This window comes from Haliotis cracherodii, unplaced genomic scaffold (assembly GCF_022045235.1).
Source record: "Haliotis cracherodii isolate W230 unplaced genomic scaffold, xgHalCrac1.p SCAF_2, whole genome shotgun sequence".
NCBI lineage: Eukaryota > Metazoa > Mollusca > Gastropoda > Lepetellida > Haliotidae > Haliotis > Haliotis cracherodii.
This window is the reverse complement of record NW_027266275.1, coordinates 16,415,569-16,429,996: the sequence shown is the minus strand read 5'-3', so window position 1 is coordinate 16,429,996 and position 14,428 is coordinate 16,415,569. Positions and strand designations below refer to the sequence as shown.

Sequence of the window (14,428 nt, the reverse complement as noted above, 5' to 3'; positions counted from 1 at the left end):
GGTTGGTGTGTTCAGCTTCCTGTACTCGGAAAAGGAGCTGACTAACCTAGCCAAAATTTGTGTTTTTATTGCAGCTTTAAGGCCAGACTGTGCATATATGTAAATGTAATGGCTGTTGAATGCCTAGTTATTTTTTAAAAAGACATAACGTTACTATAGAAGTCTATGGGAAAACATTTGGTTGTGTGTAACCTGCACTCCGCAATATTCCAGCAGTCTGTAAATAATCGAGTCTGGACCAGACAATTCAGTGATTGACATCATGAGCATCGATCTACACAATTGGGATAACATGACATGCATCAACAAAGTCAGAGAGACTGACAACCCGATCCCGTTAGCCGCCTCTTACAACAAGCATAGTTGCCTTTTACGGCCAGCATGGGTTGCTGAAGACCGATCCTTATGAAGTTTAACACTTTTAAGTTTGCTTATGAACTAGTAAGTTAAATATTTTGTTATGTATATTAAGGGAGTAGAGTTGTATGCCCTTTTAACAATATTCCAGGAATATCATTCCTGAGTACACCCGTGGGCTTCACATAATACTCATGTTAAGTTGAATATTTGAACAAAATATTGAAGTTAAATTTAAACCCAGTTGGGATTCTGCATAGGTCCCAGTATGTCCTGGCATGTTGTAAGATCATGGATTGCATCATCAAGCTCTGACTTGACTGATTGTGTGTCATTATATCCCAGCAGAAGGTTGGTTGGTTTGTTGTTTAACGCCGCACTCAGCAATATTCCAGCTATAGGACGGCGGTCCCAGCAGAAGGTGAAATTGATTATGCTGTCAACCGAACATCGTTAACGCATCCATTAATGGGGTAGCATCTGTACACCTAGAATCTCCAGAAGTGGTCAATCATGACAAATAACAAAACAGAGTTCTCATTTCCAAAATATATGTATTTGGCTGTATTGTATACAAGTTAGTACATAGATATGTATAGCTGTATATATATGCAAAATTGAAAAAAAAAATCAAAAGATTGCATTTTCCTTCCCCCTCACTGTACATGCTGTTTACAACAGGCTTGTGAAAGTCTAACTATGGCAAATATGTATAAGTGGTAAACAATGGTAAAACATGCGGACGAAATTACACAAATATTATACAATGTACAGATATGTGGAACAATAAGCATTGTTAGATGTACAAAAGGCGGTCCCTGAAGTTTAAGCAGGAAAATGTCTGACAACTATCACTCTTCACTGTACTCACAGCAGTAACCAAGGGATATGGCAACATTGGACATACGAGGGAATAACACTCTGGTAACACACAAAATAAACAAATATTAAATATTGACAGGGTATAAAGACATCTATACAAAATAAACATGGGGTAACAGCTGATACAATTACTTAAGTTGTGTCACATCCTTTATTCAGAATTAAAATCTCCACAATTGTATATTGAGATTTATTTTGAAATAAATTACTAAAATATGCCATTATTTTACATAGGTTTAGTTCGTGAATAGGAAAATCTACATTATGTTACAATCATTAAGTGTTTGTTTCCCTGAAAATAATTTATCGGCAAGTTGACTGTATTCCCTTTTGATATGTAGGATATTGAAAGCTCACTTAGAGTAGTCCCCACACATATCTGTATGCCGATCACAGTCTATTGCAGTTCGATAATGAGCAAATCTTGTATACGTCAGTCACAAAGAAATCTTGTGTCTCTTGTTTCACAACCATAGTCTTGCTAAAAAAAGGATGTAAAGGTCATTAAATGCTGATCGGACACTTTGGATAAATATCCAACAAGCGAAATACAACCCTTCAAGACACAATCAAATACCCGGTAGTACTCAACTTAACATTGTTCAAATACGACAATCCTGTAGTACATTGTCATGCATTTGCAAATAAATGCATTTCACCATCTGATAATATCTTTAATTGTTTCCTTATGTTAATATTAGCTTGTTCAAAATACACAAAAATCACAAAAATAAATTAGTTCCCAGTTCTCTGAAAAACTATTGCAAAAATGACAACCCTTGTGCTTTTCAGAGTTTATGTTACTTTCAGACAGTCCAAACAATCGGTGACCATAGTCTTAAGATGGTATTGACCTATAGCTTTTTGTCTTAATACTTCATAGTTTGTTTGGCAAGATCTGACAACAAAATCCTACATGAGATACAATTTTGTTCACGGTGGTAGTGTGTTCAAATTTGGCATTCAACTCATTAAGTACATTAATCCTCTCATGAAGAAATTTCAAAACTAACAGTCCACTCATACAAATTGTATGTGTGGTAACTGGTTGGTTCACAGGAGATTCCTACAAGTACCCAGTATAGATTATTGGAAAGGTAGATCCAAATGGGTGTCAGTAGAATGCTGACCGATGTTCTTGGTAATTGTTCGGATGGAAGAAGGAGCTGATCCCTGCTTCGATGCAGTCATTTTCAAACGACCAATAAGATGTTTGACGTGGAAGAAATTTATACCTTGTGGTTCCTATCAGCATTCTGTGCGGACAGGATGCAATGTTGTGCACAGTGTCATGAATGATTATCTACTGGAAGATGTGATGTAGTTTCCATCTCGAGTCTGGACCAATAACTTCTGATCAAACTATCTTCCGTTGTTTATTGCATGAAGACATTTATTTGCATGGTGAAGAAGCCAATAATGTCAAGTTACGGAAGTGTATTTGGTTCATCGGAAGACTAATGTCCTTGTTCACAATTCGGCTGAACATTTTGATTTTTATCATGAGCACCTGCACGGCCACATAAATAAGTCTAATTAAAAATCTTTGGCTCTAGAGAAACATTCTAATTTCAATAAATTACTAAACTAGTCAGCAACATCTTACAAGTACAGTGTGTCAATTTTATTGCAAAATTCAAAAAGGAGCCTTTGCAAAATAGTGTGCAAATTGCATTATTTGCAATTTCTTGTCTTCTCGGTGTAAACTTCTCTAATCTACAGTAAAGAAACAACGGTACAATACTGCTGAAATGTGTCTCTTAAACTAAATTAACAATCAAAACACAAAAAACACACTGAAATTGCATACAAAAACTCTGTACTTTTACACATCAACTATTGCATGATGTGATCTGCAAATGCAAGAATTAGCTTTTGGCAGTTACAGTGATGTATTTGCTCGGAGGTAAAATGATGCATAGCAACTGTATTGATAAAATAATTGAAATATTAGTACCTTGCTCTATCTATGAAACACACAGGAACAGGATTGAACATAGCATCTGGACAGATAAAAACAAATATCAACCGACTTTGTTCGATGGATACAAAAGTATGCTCCTAAACAGGCTACAATACCAGTTTTACCTTTGTTCAAAAAGTCAACGAAAAACACAAATATATCCATAATTGTCAAAAAGAAATAAAGACTGTTACAAATTCTGGATTGAATAAATGTGTAGAGCTAGATTATTTTCAATAAGTAGAAATTTTGATAAAACCGTTTATATAAATGCAAGTTTAAAAGAAGTCTCGTGGTCATCTGAACAATGGAGAGGTCTTGCTGCAGGGTAGATAGCCAGAGAACTAGTGTTTCCCCACTTTGACGCCACGAGGGGAACGCCCGGCTGCTTCTTTTCCTGTTGATTTACCAGCAGCTTTCGCACCATCCTTTGGTCGCAGGCTTTTGGCATCAAAGACGTATGGAAGGGATGGACTACTCTTAGATCTTCTTAAATCTGAAAACAAATTCAAGGAATATTGTCAGTTAAATACTTAACTCATTTGTCTAGACCTTGTTAATCAAGACCCCATTCATCTGGAGCTTGATGGTTTCAACCTCCACTCTCTCCTACTCAAGTTGAGTGAGTGAGTGAATATGGTTTTACGCCGCTTTTAGCAATATTCCAGCAATATAAAACGGCGGGGGACACCAAAAATGGGCTTCACACATTGTGCCCATGTCGGGAATTGAACCAAGGTCTTCAGCGTGACGAACTAACGCTTTAACCACTAGGCTACCCGACCGCCCCCCTACTCAAGTTGAAAAGCAGTACTGAATGAAGAGTCTGTAAAATCTTCTGTTTCACCTGACACCTTGTTTGTGTCACAACAAGCATTGACCACTGGAATCTGACGTTCGTCTGGATTCAAGTTATTATTGTCATTATTGTTTCAGAATAACAATACCACTTAATGTTATAACTACAAAATTACTCATCAAATAATCATAAAATATATCTTTGTTTCAATAACTGAAAGATAAGTAGATGTGAATTGAAGCGACATAAAACAGTTTACCATCAATATATTTTGGATGACATGATTGTTCTGATTGTATAATTAGTAAGCAATGAAATCGGGTGTGTTACTGTTCAAACCTTTCCCATGTTAGTGGCAACATGCAAAGAATTGGTAATGTAGGGTTTTATGCCACTAAAATTCAATAAAATTACCAAGATAGCGATCTAATCCAGAAACTTAGCTGAACCTGTTACATTCCTTGAACTCAATGTGGAACAGCATGATAAAATGCTTCATCCAATATTTGAAGATACGATGAGAAATGAGAAACATGCTGACACCACGTGACTGCATAACATACGATTGGCAGAATTTGATAATGTTCTGCTCTCATAGTAGAACAGCGACATAGAAAATATACAAAATCGGAACCCATAATATTTTGAAATAACCATAAAACAGAAGAGGGCATTAAGCACTACAGAAGTAGTTGTGTTTTATTTGTGGTTTTACACAGCTGTTGGCAATGATCCAGCAATATCATGGTGGCCTGTAAAACAGAGTCTGGCACAGGCAAACCAGTGATTGAAAGAATGAGCATCTATCCACCTTATCTGGGCACTATTGACACACAATCAGCCAAGTCACTGAACCTGATCACCTGATGCCATCAGTGGTCTCTAACTATAATCATGGATCTAATCTTCCCCAAGCACTACTACTGTATGTACAGAGCATCCTAAACACTAAGTTCGCGAGTGTTCACCTTGGGGTCCAATCCTGCGCCTCCTGTGTGAGTCTCTACTGGAGTGTTCCGTGTCCTTCTTGCTGGTCTGTGTAGGCTGGGGGCTAGGGCTGCGTGCTCGCTGGTGGAAGGAGGGGGCTGGAACAGGAGGGGGTGTGAAGGTGGGGGAACACACACAAACATGATCAAATTACCAGAGGTCCATACTGGTGCCATCTTATTTAGCCGATCCTCCACTCTTGTGTAGGGTCAGTGCATCTATGAGTGGAGTCTTGGGTCTATAGAGGATGCCACTGACTGGCAAGGGCGGCTCTATTTACAGACATAAAACTCTGGACTAGGATGATATCATAAGTTCATATCTTCATCAGGCCAAGACAATTTACTTTCATTAACAGATTTACTAGGTCATTATGTCACGATGCAAATTAATTTTCCAAATAGAAAATCTTGAAATGAAATAATTATTCCCTGAATAAATGATACTGATATCTTGTATGATAATAAAATGTTGAGAATGGTTATTTCCATGAACGGCAGTAATGAAAGGAGATTAGTCCTCACTTCTCCTGATTGGTCGCTTGGAGCTGGATTCCTGGGACTCCTCGTGTTTCTCCTTCTGCACCTGAGCCTTGAGTTCGTGGTTCTCCTTGAGCACCTGCAGGTACTGGGTCATAGCCTGGCGGTGCTCCTGAAGACACGCAGATATATAGTCTTAGATCCCACATACACTGCATTATGTCCTTATTCAACTCTTAGATGATATATAACACTGCATCAAGTCCTTATTCAACTCTTAGATAATATATAACACTGCATCAGGTCCATATTCAACTCTTAAACATGTAATGTCCTAATATTATTTGTCCAGCGTTATAACCAATATGGCTTTGTAATGGCCAACTGGATTGTCCAATAAAATGCCCGGACTTCATATGTATGGTACCAGACAGTTACCAAATCCTGTCACAGTTTCCATAATTTTAACTCTTTCGATGCAGTTCTCCAGCTTACCTCAGTGCTTCTCTGCAGGCTGTTTTCAAAGTTTTTCACTTGAGATCGGAGTTTCTGAAGCTCAGCATCCTTGACCCGGATCAGTATCTGGAGCAGAAACCAGGGTTAATATTAAACTGGCATACTACAACCAATTTAAGCCTAACAATATGAAAATAGTTTATTTGTCATTTCAATGACATTAAACTACTGAGAGACCAAAGGGCAGGACACATACATTAAAAACTTATGCCTAAGATATAAATGAACATTTTTCATAATTGGGACCTAGCTTGACCATAAAACTATCTTGAGCAAAAAAAGAAGAACACTGCTTCCGTTTTTATCTCTTTCTCCCTCTCTCTCTCGTTTAGAGACTGTAAAGAGACCCCATCGTGTGTCTCACCTGAGCATCAAAGAGGTCCTCCTCCATGGTTCCACCACCGCTGGACATGTTGGGCTTGTTGCGGATGAAATCCTTCAGGCCATCTATCTCCTTGTTCAGCATCATGTTCAGGTGGTCATTACTGGAACAGACAGGTCATGTTGACAATGAACATTTATATCCTTAGAATGTTTTGTTTTATATCTATTCATAAGAAACATTACCTTCCTTTCTAACCTCCAAACATGTATTTGTGCATGGGCATGTTGAGTGTTGCTCCACACAAAGAATGCCTTCATTAATTGTACCCAAGTGGGGGATAAGTCCTTTTGGGTGAAGAGACTTTAAGAGAAGAGAATACTTTAAGCGCTTTCTCAACCCACCTCCTACTTCAAACAGATCTTTATCAACAGTAAACATACATACTTGTCCTTTTCCATATGACAATCCAAACTGTTTCTATTAGATAGATAGATAGATAGATAGATAGATAGATAGATATTTTATTTGGTATTTAAGGCCATATGGCCCAATCTATAATTGGCATTTTCAGTTTTCAGACATGTGATATACCTGATATACTACAACTATCTGATACAGAATATATGTTTCAACAATATGGCTAATGAACGGATAACAGCATAGTTGTTGGATTTTATAAGACTGATCATTAACATCTTGTTTCTATGCCTATTGTTAAACTTTGGAATATACTTTTCTCTAAGATGTTCATACTTATCACATACATGTACTAATAAAACACGAAATTGATCTTCAAGTGATTGTTTCTGTTCCTTCATGCTGCACCTACCTGAGGATGAGCTGCTTGTAGTGGTTCTCATACTCTTGCTTGGTCTGCTGCAGCTTCACCTCCAGCAGCTTGTAGTCCTCACACTTGCTCTGGTAGTGCATCTGTATCTGTCCCAGCTCGTCACCCATCTTCTCCATCTCATGTCTACAGGAAGGAACAGGGAGAGAGTGAGTGGTGTTCAAACAAGTCTAACATCCATATAAAACTGTTTTGGACAAAGAGTGAGTGAGTGAGTGAGTATGGTTTTACGCTGCTTTTAGCAATATTCCAGCAATATCATGGCGGGGGACACCAGAAATGGGCTTCACACATTGTACCCATGTCGGGAATCGAACCTGGGTCTTCAGTGTGACTTTGGACAAAGAAACATTGAGAACCAGTAGTATTACTTACTAACATATAGTGAGTGAGTGAGTATGGATTTAGGCTGCTTTTAGCAATATTCCAGCAATATAACAGCGGGGGACACCAGAAAAGAGCTTCACACAATACTAACATATAGAACCATTTGTTTAAGATGTATGACTAACAAGACGACAACTTCTGTGTACATGATGGTGAACTCACTGATGCCTGTTCTTGAACTCACTGACATAGTCGTCAGTGTACATGGTCATGAGAGCTTCCCTGTATTTCTCCTTCTCCTCACCGAGCTCCTCCTCATAAGCTTTCCTCATGGCATCCAAGGCTGAAAAAAAATCACCATCCATCATAACAGACATGAATCCCAAACACTCTATCACCATGCATAACAGACAGATTGGGTCATGGCTCGTCCGAGAATGTCACAGCAGTTTGTTACAACAGAAATCTCTTGAATATGGCATTGTTCCAAGACCTTCCTGGTATTTCTTACCTAATTCAATTTTCTCCACCTTCCCACAAATGATGAATGCGTAGGAGAGTTGGCCTTAACACAATTGTGACCAATTATATCACAGCATATGTTTAATGTCACAGGAAAACCAGAAGTAATGCAGGTCATTAGCATGGGTTCTGACAAACACAGTCATAGTTTTCTGGTTGACAGACCTAAAGGACACCACTCTGCACAAATGATTGTGGTGCAGTGTGCCACCCAAATGATGATCGACCAATCCCTGAATTACTAGTTGTACTGCAGCAACCCAACAAATCACTCACCAGCCTTAGTGTTCCTCATCTCCTCTGCCAGTGCCTCCTCCTTCTCACGCTTCAGCTGCTCGAATTCATTGTCATGCTGGCACAGGTCCATTACCTTCTCAGCTCTCTGTGGAGCACACAGCACAGTTATGTCATGTCCGATAGCCAATGACAAAGATAATACTCAGAATCAGTTAGGCGTTTAACGCTGCACTCCACAATATTCCACCTATATGATGACGACCAGTAAATAATTGAATCAGGATCTGACAATCCAGTGATCAATAGTGTGATCAACAATCCACAATGACACGTTATCAACCAAGTCACCGAACCTGAAGACTTCATCCATTTGGTAGCCTCTAAGGGCACCTATTCTAACCTGGAGTCCCCACAGGGCTCAGTGAGGTGTAGTGAGTTAGTGAGTATGGTTTTACAATGCTTTTAGCAATATTCCCGCAATATCACAGTTGGGGACAGTGAGGTGTAATGCAACATAAAGCTGGATTCAACATTAACATACTGATGACACTTAATAGCACTACATAAACACAATTATTGACCAAATGAGCAAAATAAGACTTGACCATAATGTAATGTATATACAGTCTCAGTTTCCATGATCAGATCAAACATTTATTTTGAGAGATCATCAAAAGCACAAAGTAACCAAACTTTAGGTTTCAAGATTAAATCAAGACCTGCCTGATGAGATCCTCAAGAACTTACCCCTGATTCTACAGTAGGAGACAGACTTGCAGTAGGATGATCTCCTTCGCCAGAGTCAGAAACAGATGGCTTTGGAATCGCAGGGATCGTCTCCAAATCCTTAGTGACAAAACAAAACAAACTTCAATTACAGCCATTACACCAGTATCATAATAAGATGGCAAGTGCGCACATGAAACCTCTTCAGTCAGTCTACCAAGTAAGAATCTGTGTCATGACTTACCAGTGACATTGCTGTTGAATGGAGTTGAATCAGTTGCTGTTCCACTTTGCGAACAAGGTCAGGCTGACTAGCCTTTGAAGATTCTTTTTTCACATCTTCAAGGAAGGTCTACAACAACAATACCATTTCATGATAATCTTATTCCATCTAAATATCTTCTGAAAAAGTTTTCCTATATGAATAAGCTGAATAAATACACACATTAACCTATTAAGACAACTCCTGTGAAAGCCCTATGAGAGAAACAGTCACAAAAAGGAATTCATCACTCACCTTATCTACTCATGTTGTAAGCGATCGTATGAAAGACATAACTGCAGCTACAACTCACCTTGAGGTTCTCTGTCTGTGTAGCCAGTTGTTCCTTGAGTTTCTGGACCTGAGCAATCATCTGTGTTTCCTCATTTGCCCTGATGGCGCTGACAGCGGTCATCACATCCTGCTTCATTCTTTCCACCTCCTCATCATGGTTGGCACGCATGGACTCCAGGTAGTCATGGAGCTGGCCACATTCACCTTCGAAACCAACACGCTCGGTCTCTCGGTCCTCCCACATCCTCTCCACCTTGGTCAGCTCCTGTTTGAACATTTCCATGTGGACATCATGTCTTTCCTGAGCTGCCACCATCTCATGCTGGAAGGTCTCCTCAAGCTGCCGCAGCTGGTCCTCAACTTGAGACCAGTTCCGAGACTTTGAATCTTTCACAACATCTTTAAGCATGGTCACCTGCTTGTCAATCACTTGCAGGACCTCCATCTCATCCTCGTACTTGTTCTCCAGAACATCCTCAAGAGGCTGGATGACTCCATGGAAGTCGATCTCTGAGTCTCTACTTTCCTCATGCATCAACTCTGGTTTCCTCAATGGGTAGTCATGCCTTAGTTGTTCAACTTCACTATCATGCTGTAGTTTTGCTTTATGCAGTGTGTAGGTTAATTGAGCCTGGAAAACTGACTCTCTCACTATAGAGTCAGCATATTTGGATAATCGGGGAGGATATTTACTCACATCAGGTATCCTTCCAACTATATTCCCTGGTGTTTCTGGGCCATTATTTCCAACTTGTGCTGCCAAAGTTCTTTTGGAGGAAGCCTCCTTTACCAAGATGTCACTCAAATGTTTTACAAAAATGTTTATGCTTTTATCAGCTTCAACCTCAGAATCCACACTTTCCTCATCACTAGAATCAACATCTAAAGACAAGTCTTCTTTTGCATACAGTTCACTCACAAACACAGCTGTTGCCTTCACGATTGCATTTTGTACCATGATTTGTCCAAAGTTTTCTATTGTAGTATCAACTGACTGCAGAGGGAGCTCAACATCATCACTCCTGGGTTCCTCCTGACTTGCATAATTGGTATGTTCTACCCTGATTGCAGCCAACACCTTTTCCCTATCTGCCCTTAAGGTGTCTACTATTAAATCATGCTTGTGAGCCGTTTCAGTGTCCTCGGCATAGCGAACATTTTCCTTGTGGCTCTGAATGTCTTTCTCCATCACTGTAGAGATCTCAGAGCAGACATCTTCGAGGACACTCTCAGCACCTTGGAAAACAGTCACCTCTTCTCCTTCCTTGGCAATAATCACAGCTAATGATTTCACCATCTGCATTTGGTATTCTTCCACCAAATTCACTAAAACTCTCTCCCTTGCTTTCATCTGCCTATACAAGAAGTCTCTACGCTTTTTGCACATGTCAACACCTTGACTATCGAAAGACACAAGAGTTTCTTTGATTGTATTCAGCGCATAAGTGAGTTCTCCTTGAATCAATGACTTGGTAATCACATGAGTTGAGACAGGATCAAGGGTATTGAGAGACCTTTCCAAGCAGTTATTGATATGGGCATCCAATTGAGATCTTACCAGAGCCTCTTTGGCAAGGACTCTGGGACGACTAAGTCCCAAACTAGAGTCATCCTCCATAGACTCATTTTGTTCAGGAGCTGGTGACACTAACTGATCCTCCAGAACTATCTTTTCTGCCAGGAGAGAAGCATAGGATCTCATCACATCTTCTTTCCTCTCCATATGCATTGACTGTGTTTCTTTCTCTATCATCTGCTGGGTCAACAGCATATGACAGTTGTGAGCATCAATTTCTTTTAACACAGGGTCCCTGTTCTCATCACCATATTCATCTGAAAGAAGAACTGACATTTCCTGCAAGATCACAGCTTCCATGGCAAGACGATCAGAGTACAGGAGGAGTTTGTCCTCATGACTAAGTTCCTCAGTTATGGTTGTGGTTTTATCTGAAGACACCAGCTGTCTCTGCAACATTCCAAGAATGTTCCAGTCTGCCTGAGTCATGTTGGAATGTTGTTCGAGGTAGCCCATGAGATTAGCCACCCTCTCTCTCACATCATCCACAGCAATTTTCTCCTGCTCCTCATCATCAGAATCAGAGTCATCTTCCAAGCAATCTAGCTGCTCATTGATCTCCTGAAGCTTCTCCTTGATTTCCCTGAAACACTCATCCACAGCTGCACCATCTTGTGGACCAGCTAACCCATGTGGGTTCCCTGACGTTTGCTTTGATCCTTGTTCTATTTTACTAGCTAAACTGTCAATCTTTTTGCCATACTTCTCAATGCGTGATTGTAAAGACTCTGCACCTGCATTGTCGCTAGTGTCCATTTTGTCTGTATTTGTATTGATACTTTTGGCTATTGAGGATAAATGAGAATTTGACTTTTCTAATTGAGCTTTCATTTCTTTTAGTTTCTGCACAATATTTTGACTATCACCAGGAGAGAGTGACAGCCTTGAGCTACTCTGAGTCTTTACAGTACCTGAGCTAGCTTTTGTTTCATTATCAGCTAGAGATTTTTCAACAAGTAAAAGTTTTTGTTCAAGATTGTTCAGCTGTTGCTCAATGTTGGCAGAAAGATCTGAAGGAATGGTTTCATGGCTGGAAGATTGGGACAATCTGCCACCTCCCCTAACATCAACCTGTGAGGAAAGCATATCAGCCTTCTTAATCACCTGCTCTAATTGAGATTTGTAGTTTTCTTCCATTTTCTTTACTTTTTCCCTCAGCTTCCTATCCTCTGACTCGAGTTTATCACAACTCCTGTACACATCATTCACCTCCTTCCTCAACTTTTTCAACTCTGCCACAGCACAATCAAATTTGTCCTTGAGGCTACCATATTCATCCATTATCACATGGCTCTCTGAAGAAGAGTCTACCTTAACATCATGTTTGTAATCAGAACCTACAGACTCTGTAAGCGAAGGGTCAACAGAGTCCTTTAGAATTTCCTGCACAGAATGACACTTTCTGCCAATGTCTTCAATCATATCAGCCAAACTCGTAAATTTCAACCGACTTTCTCCCTGAAGAGAGTCCAGATATGCATCAAAATTTTGCCTGAGCTCAAGAAGCATTGTATTGATTTCCTTGAGCTCTGAGTCCATGATAAGTACACTGTGGAGAAGTTCCTGACAATCTCCCCCTGAGGAAGACCTGCTCAAATGAGCCTGGTCGATGTCCTCGAACCTCTCTATCAGCCTCAACTGAAGTCCCTGAATCTGTTTGTTCAAATCTTGTATTGTCTTTTGTAGCTCCTCCTTTTCTCTTTGGTGCTGAGAATAGGACTTCTTCTCGGAGCTGAGCTTCTCTGAGAGCAGTTGGTTCTCTTTCCTGAGTTCATCCATATGTTTCCTGAGAGACACATTATCTGGCTCATAGTGTGTTATCTTGTCATGAAGTCCACCCAGGTACTTCTCCATCTCTCCAAGTTTGTCCTGAAGCCTTGTCTTCTCATCCTGTAGAGACTCTACACTATTTACCAACTCTGTGTTTTCAGCCATCATTGCCTGGAAGTTCTCATTCATATCCTCCATCTTTTTCTCATTTTCAATCAATTTTTCCTCCAGCTGCGAAATGATCTCATTTTTCTCTCTCATCAGATCAGAAATGTTGCTGGTGATAGAATCCTTCATCGTCGTCTGCCTCTCGTGAGCTTGACACAGTTGAGCTTTCATCTGCTCAAGGTGATTCTCAAGATCATCCCTCTCATGACCATAATCTTGCTCCATCTCTTCGATTTGCTTCTTAAAAATTTCTGCCACCTTCTTACATTCCAATTCTTTCTCTTTCAGCAGCTTCTGCATAGCCAACAATTCTTTTTCCTTAGTATCCAGTTTTTCCTTCAATTGTTTGTATTCAGATTCCACTACTTTCATTCTCAAGATCTCCCTCTCATTTTCTCTACTCTTCTGCTGCTGGCTCTTAACATCAGATTCAAGATGCTGACATTCACGCTCCTTTGACAACAGGCTCTCGCGACTTCTTTCCAGCTTCAAGGATTTATCTTTCAGCTCAGTTTCCAGGGTTCTGATTCGTCGGTTCCACTCACTAGTCAGCTTGATGAACCTGTCCTTCTCCTGCTTAAGGTTCTTCAAGGCTTCTGACAGAGCCTTCTCCGTCCCTGTCAGTTTGGAAACCGACATGTCCAGTTTGGACTTCAAGTTGTCAATCTCGGACTTCTGTTTCTGGACAGTGTCTTTGGCATCCTTCATCTGTTTCTTCATACCTTGGACCTGTGAGCAGAATGGAGCAATAAGAAACTGTAAGTAAATGTTTAACTCCAAGCTGAGAAATTGATTCGATGAATGCTGAAAACCCGGTTTCGTCAGACTGCCCCTTGTTACAATGTCAAAATGTTACATTTTATCTTTAAATACAAAGTTTTATTGATGCAGACTTCCCCTAGCTTCGCAGATTATTATTAGCAGCCTGGCTTAACTTCAGAATAAAGAGACATATTTTTTTATGCCATTCACTAATTACTTCTATCTACATATTTTAAAGTAGAATATCATGAGATAAATTTTGCAAGTCACATAAAACTATTACCTCCTGAATAGAAGCATTTATTACAACTATTTACAACAATTACAATATTTACTCATTATTGTATTTATAAGGACTTTTTAAAATGGGAATATTATTTCATATTTAACTGTTTTTCAATGACCATCCAAAAAACCTTAAACACACACAAAATACAGTCAATACCTTCCTCCAGAGTTAATTCAAGAGAGCCAGTTGATTTCTCAACGTACCTGTGATGCATCATATTGTGATGACTGTTGGCCCCAGCGCCCTCCGCTCACATACGGGTTCTCCATGTGGTGGCTCTGCAATACAATAAAGGTTACATTTAGATTGAAGTGTAGAAAGTTTCTCTGAGAGTGAGTGA

At 39.7% G+C, this 14,428-nt stretch overlaps 1 protein-coding gene across 7 annotated transcripts in view; it reads right to left on the bottom strand.

The window, feature by feature from the left end:
* Positions 1-891: 891 nt before the first annotated feature.
* LOC139469879 (early endosome antigen 1-like) overlaps positions 892-14,428 on the bottom strand; it is a 129,242-nt gene continuing 115,705 nt past the window's right edge. For 6 of the 7 annotated variants that reach the window (XM_071252199.1, XM_071252194.1, XM_071252196.1 and 3 more), the window contains 12 exons: positions 14,292-14,366; positions 9,543-13,766; positions 9,212-9,319; positions 8,989-9,087; positions 8,281-8,386; positions 7,705-7,825; positions 7,138-7,281; positions 6,348-6,468; positions 5,963-6,049; positions 5,513-5,639; positions 4,970-5,086; positions 892-3,698 (listed from right to left, as the gene is read on the bottom strand). In XM_071252199.1, coding sequence (XP_071108300.1) covers positions 3,547-3,698; positions 4,970-5,086; positions 5,513-5,639; positions 5,963-6,049; positions 6,348-6,468; positions 7,138-7,281; positions 7,705-7,825; positions 8,281-8,386; positions 8,989-9,087; positions 9,212-9,319; positions 9,543-13,766; positions 14,292-14,366 — 5,481 coding nt within the window. In that variant the 3' untranslated portion in view covers positions 892-3,546. Of the gene's footprint in view, positions 3,699-4,969; positions 5,087-5,142; positions 5,261-5,512; positions 5,640-5,962; positions 6,050-6,347; positions 6,469-7,137; positions 7,282-7,704; positions 7,826-8,280; positions 8,387-8,988; positions 9,088-9,211; positions 9,320-9,542; positions 13,767-14,291; positions 14,367-14,428 lie in introns of all 7 variants that reach the window. The other variant, XM_071252197.1, reaches the window with a different exon arrangement.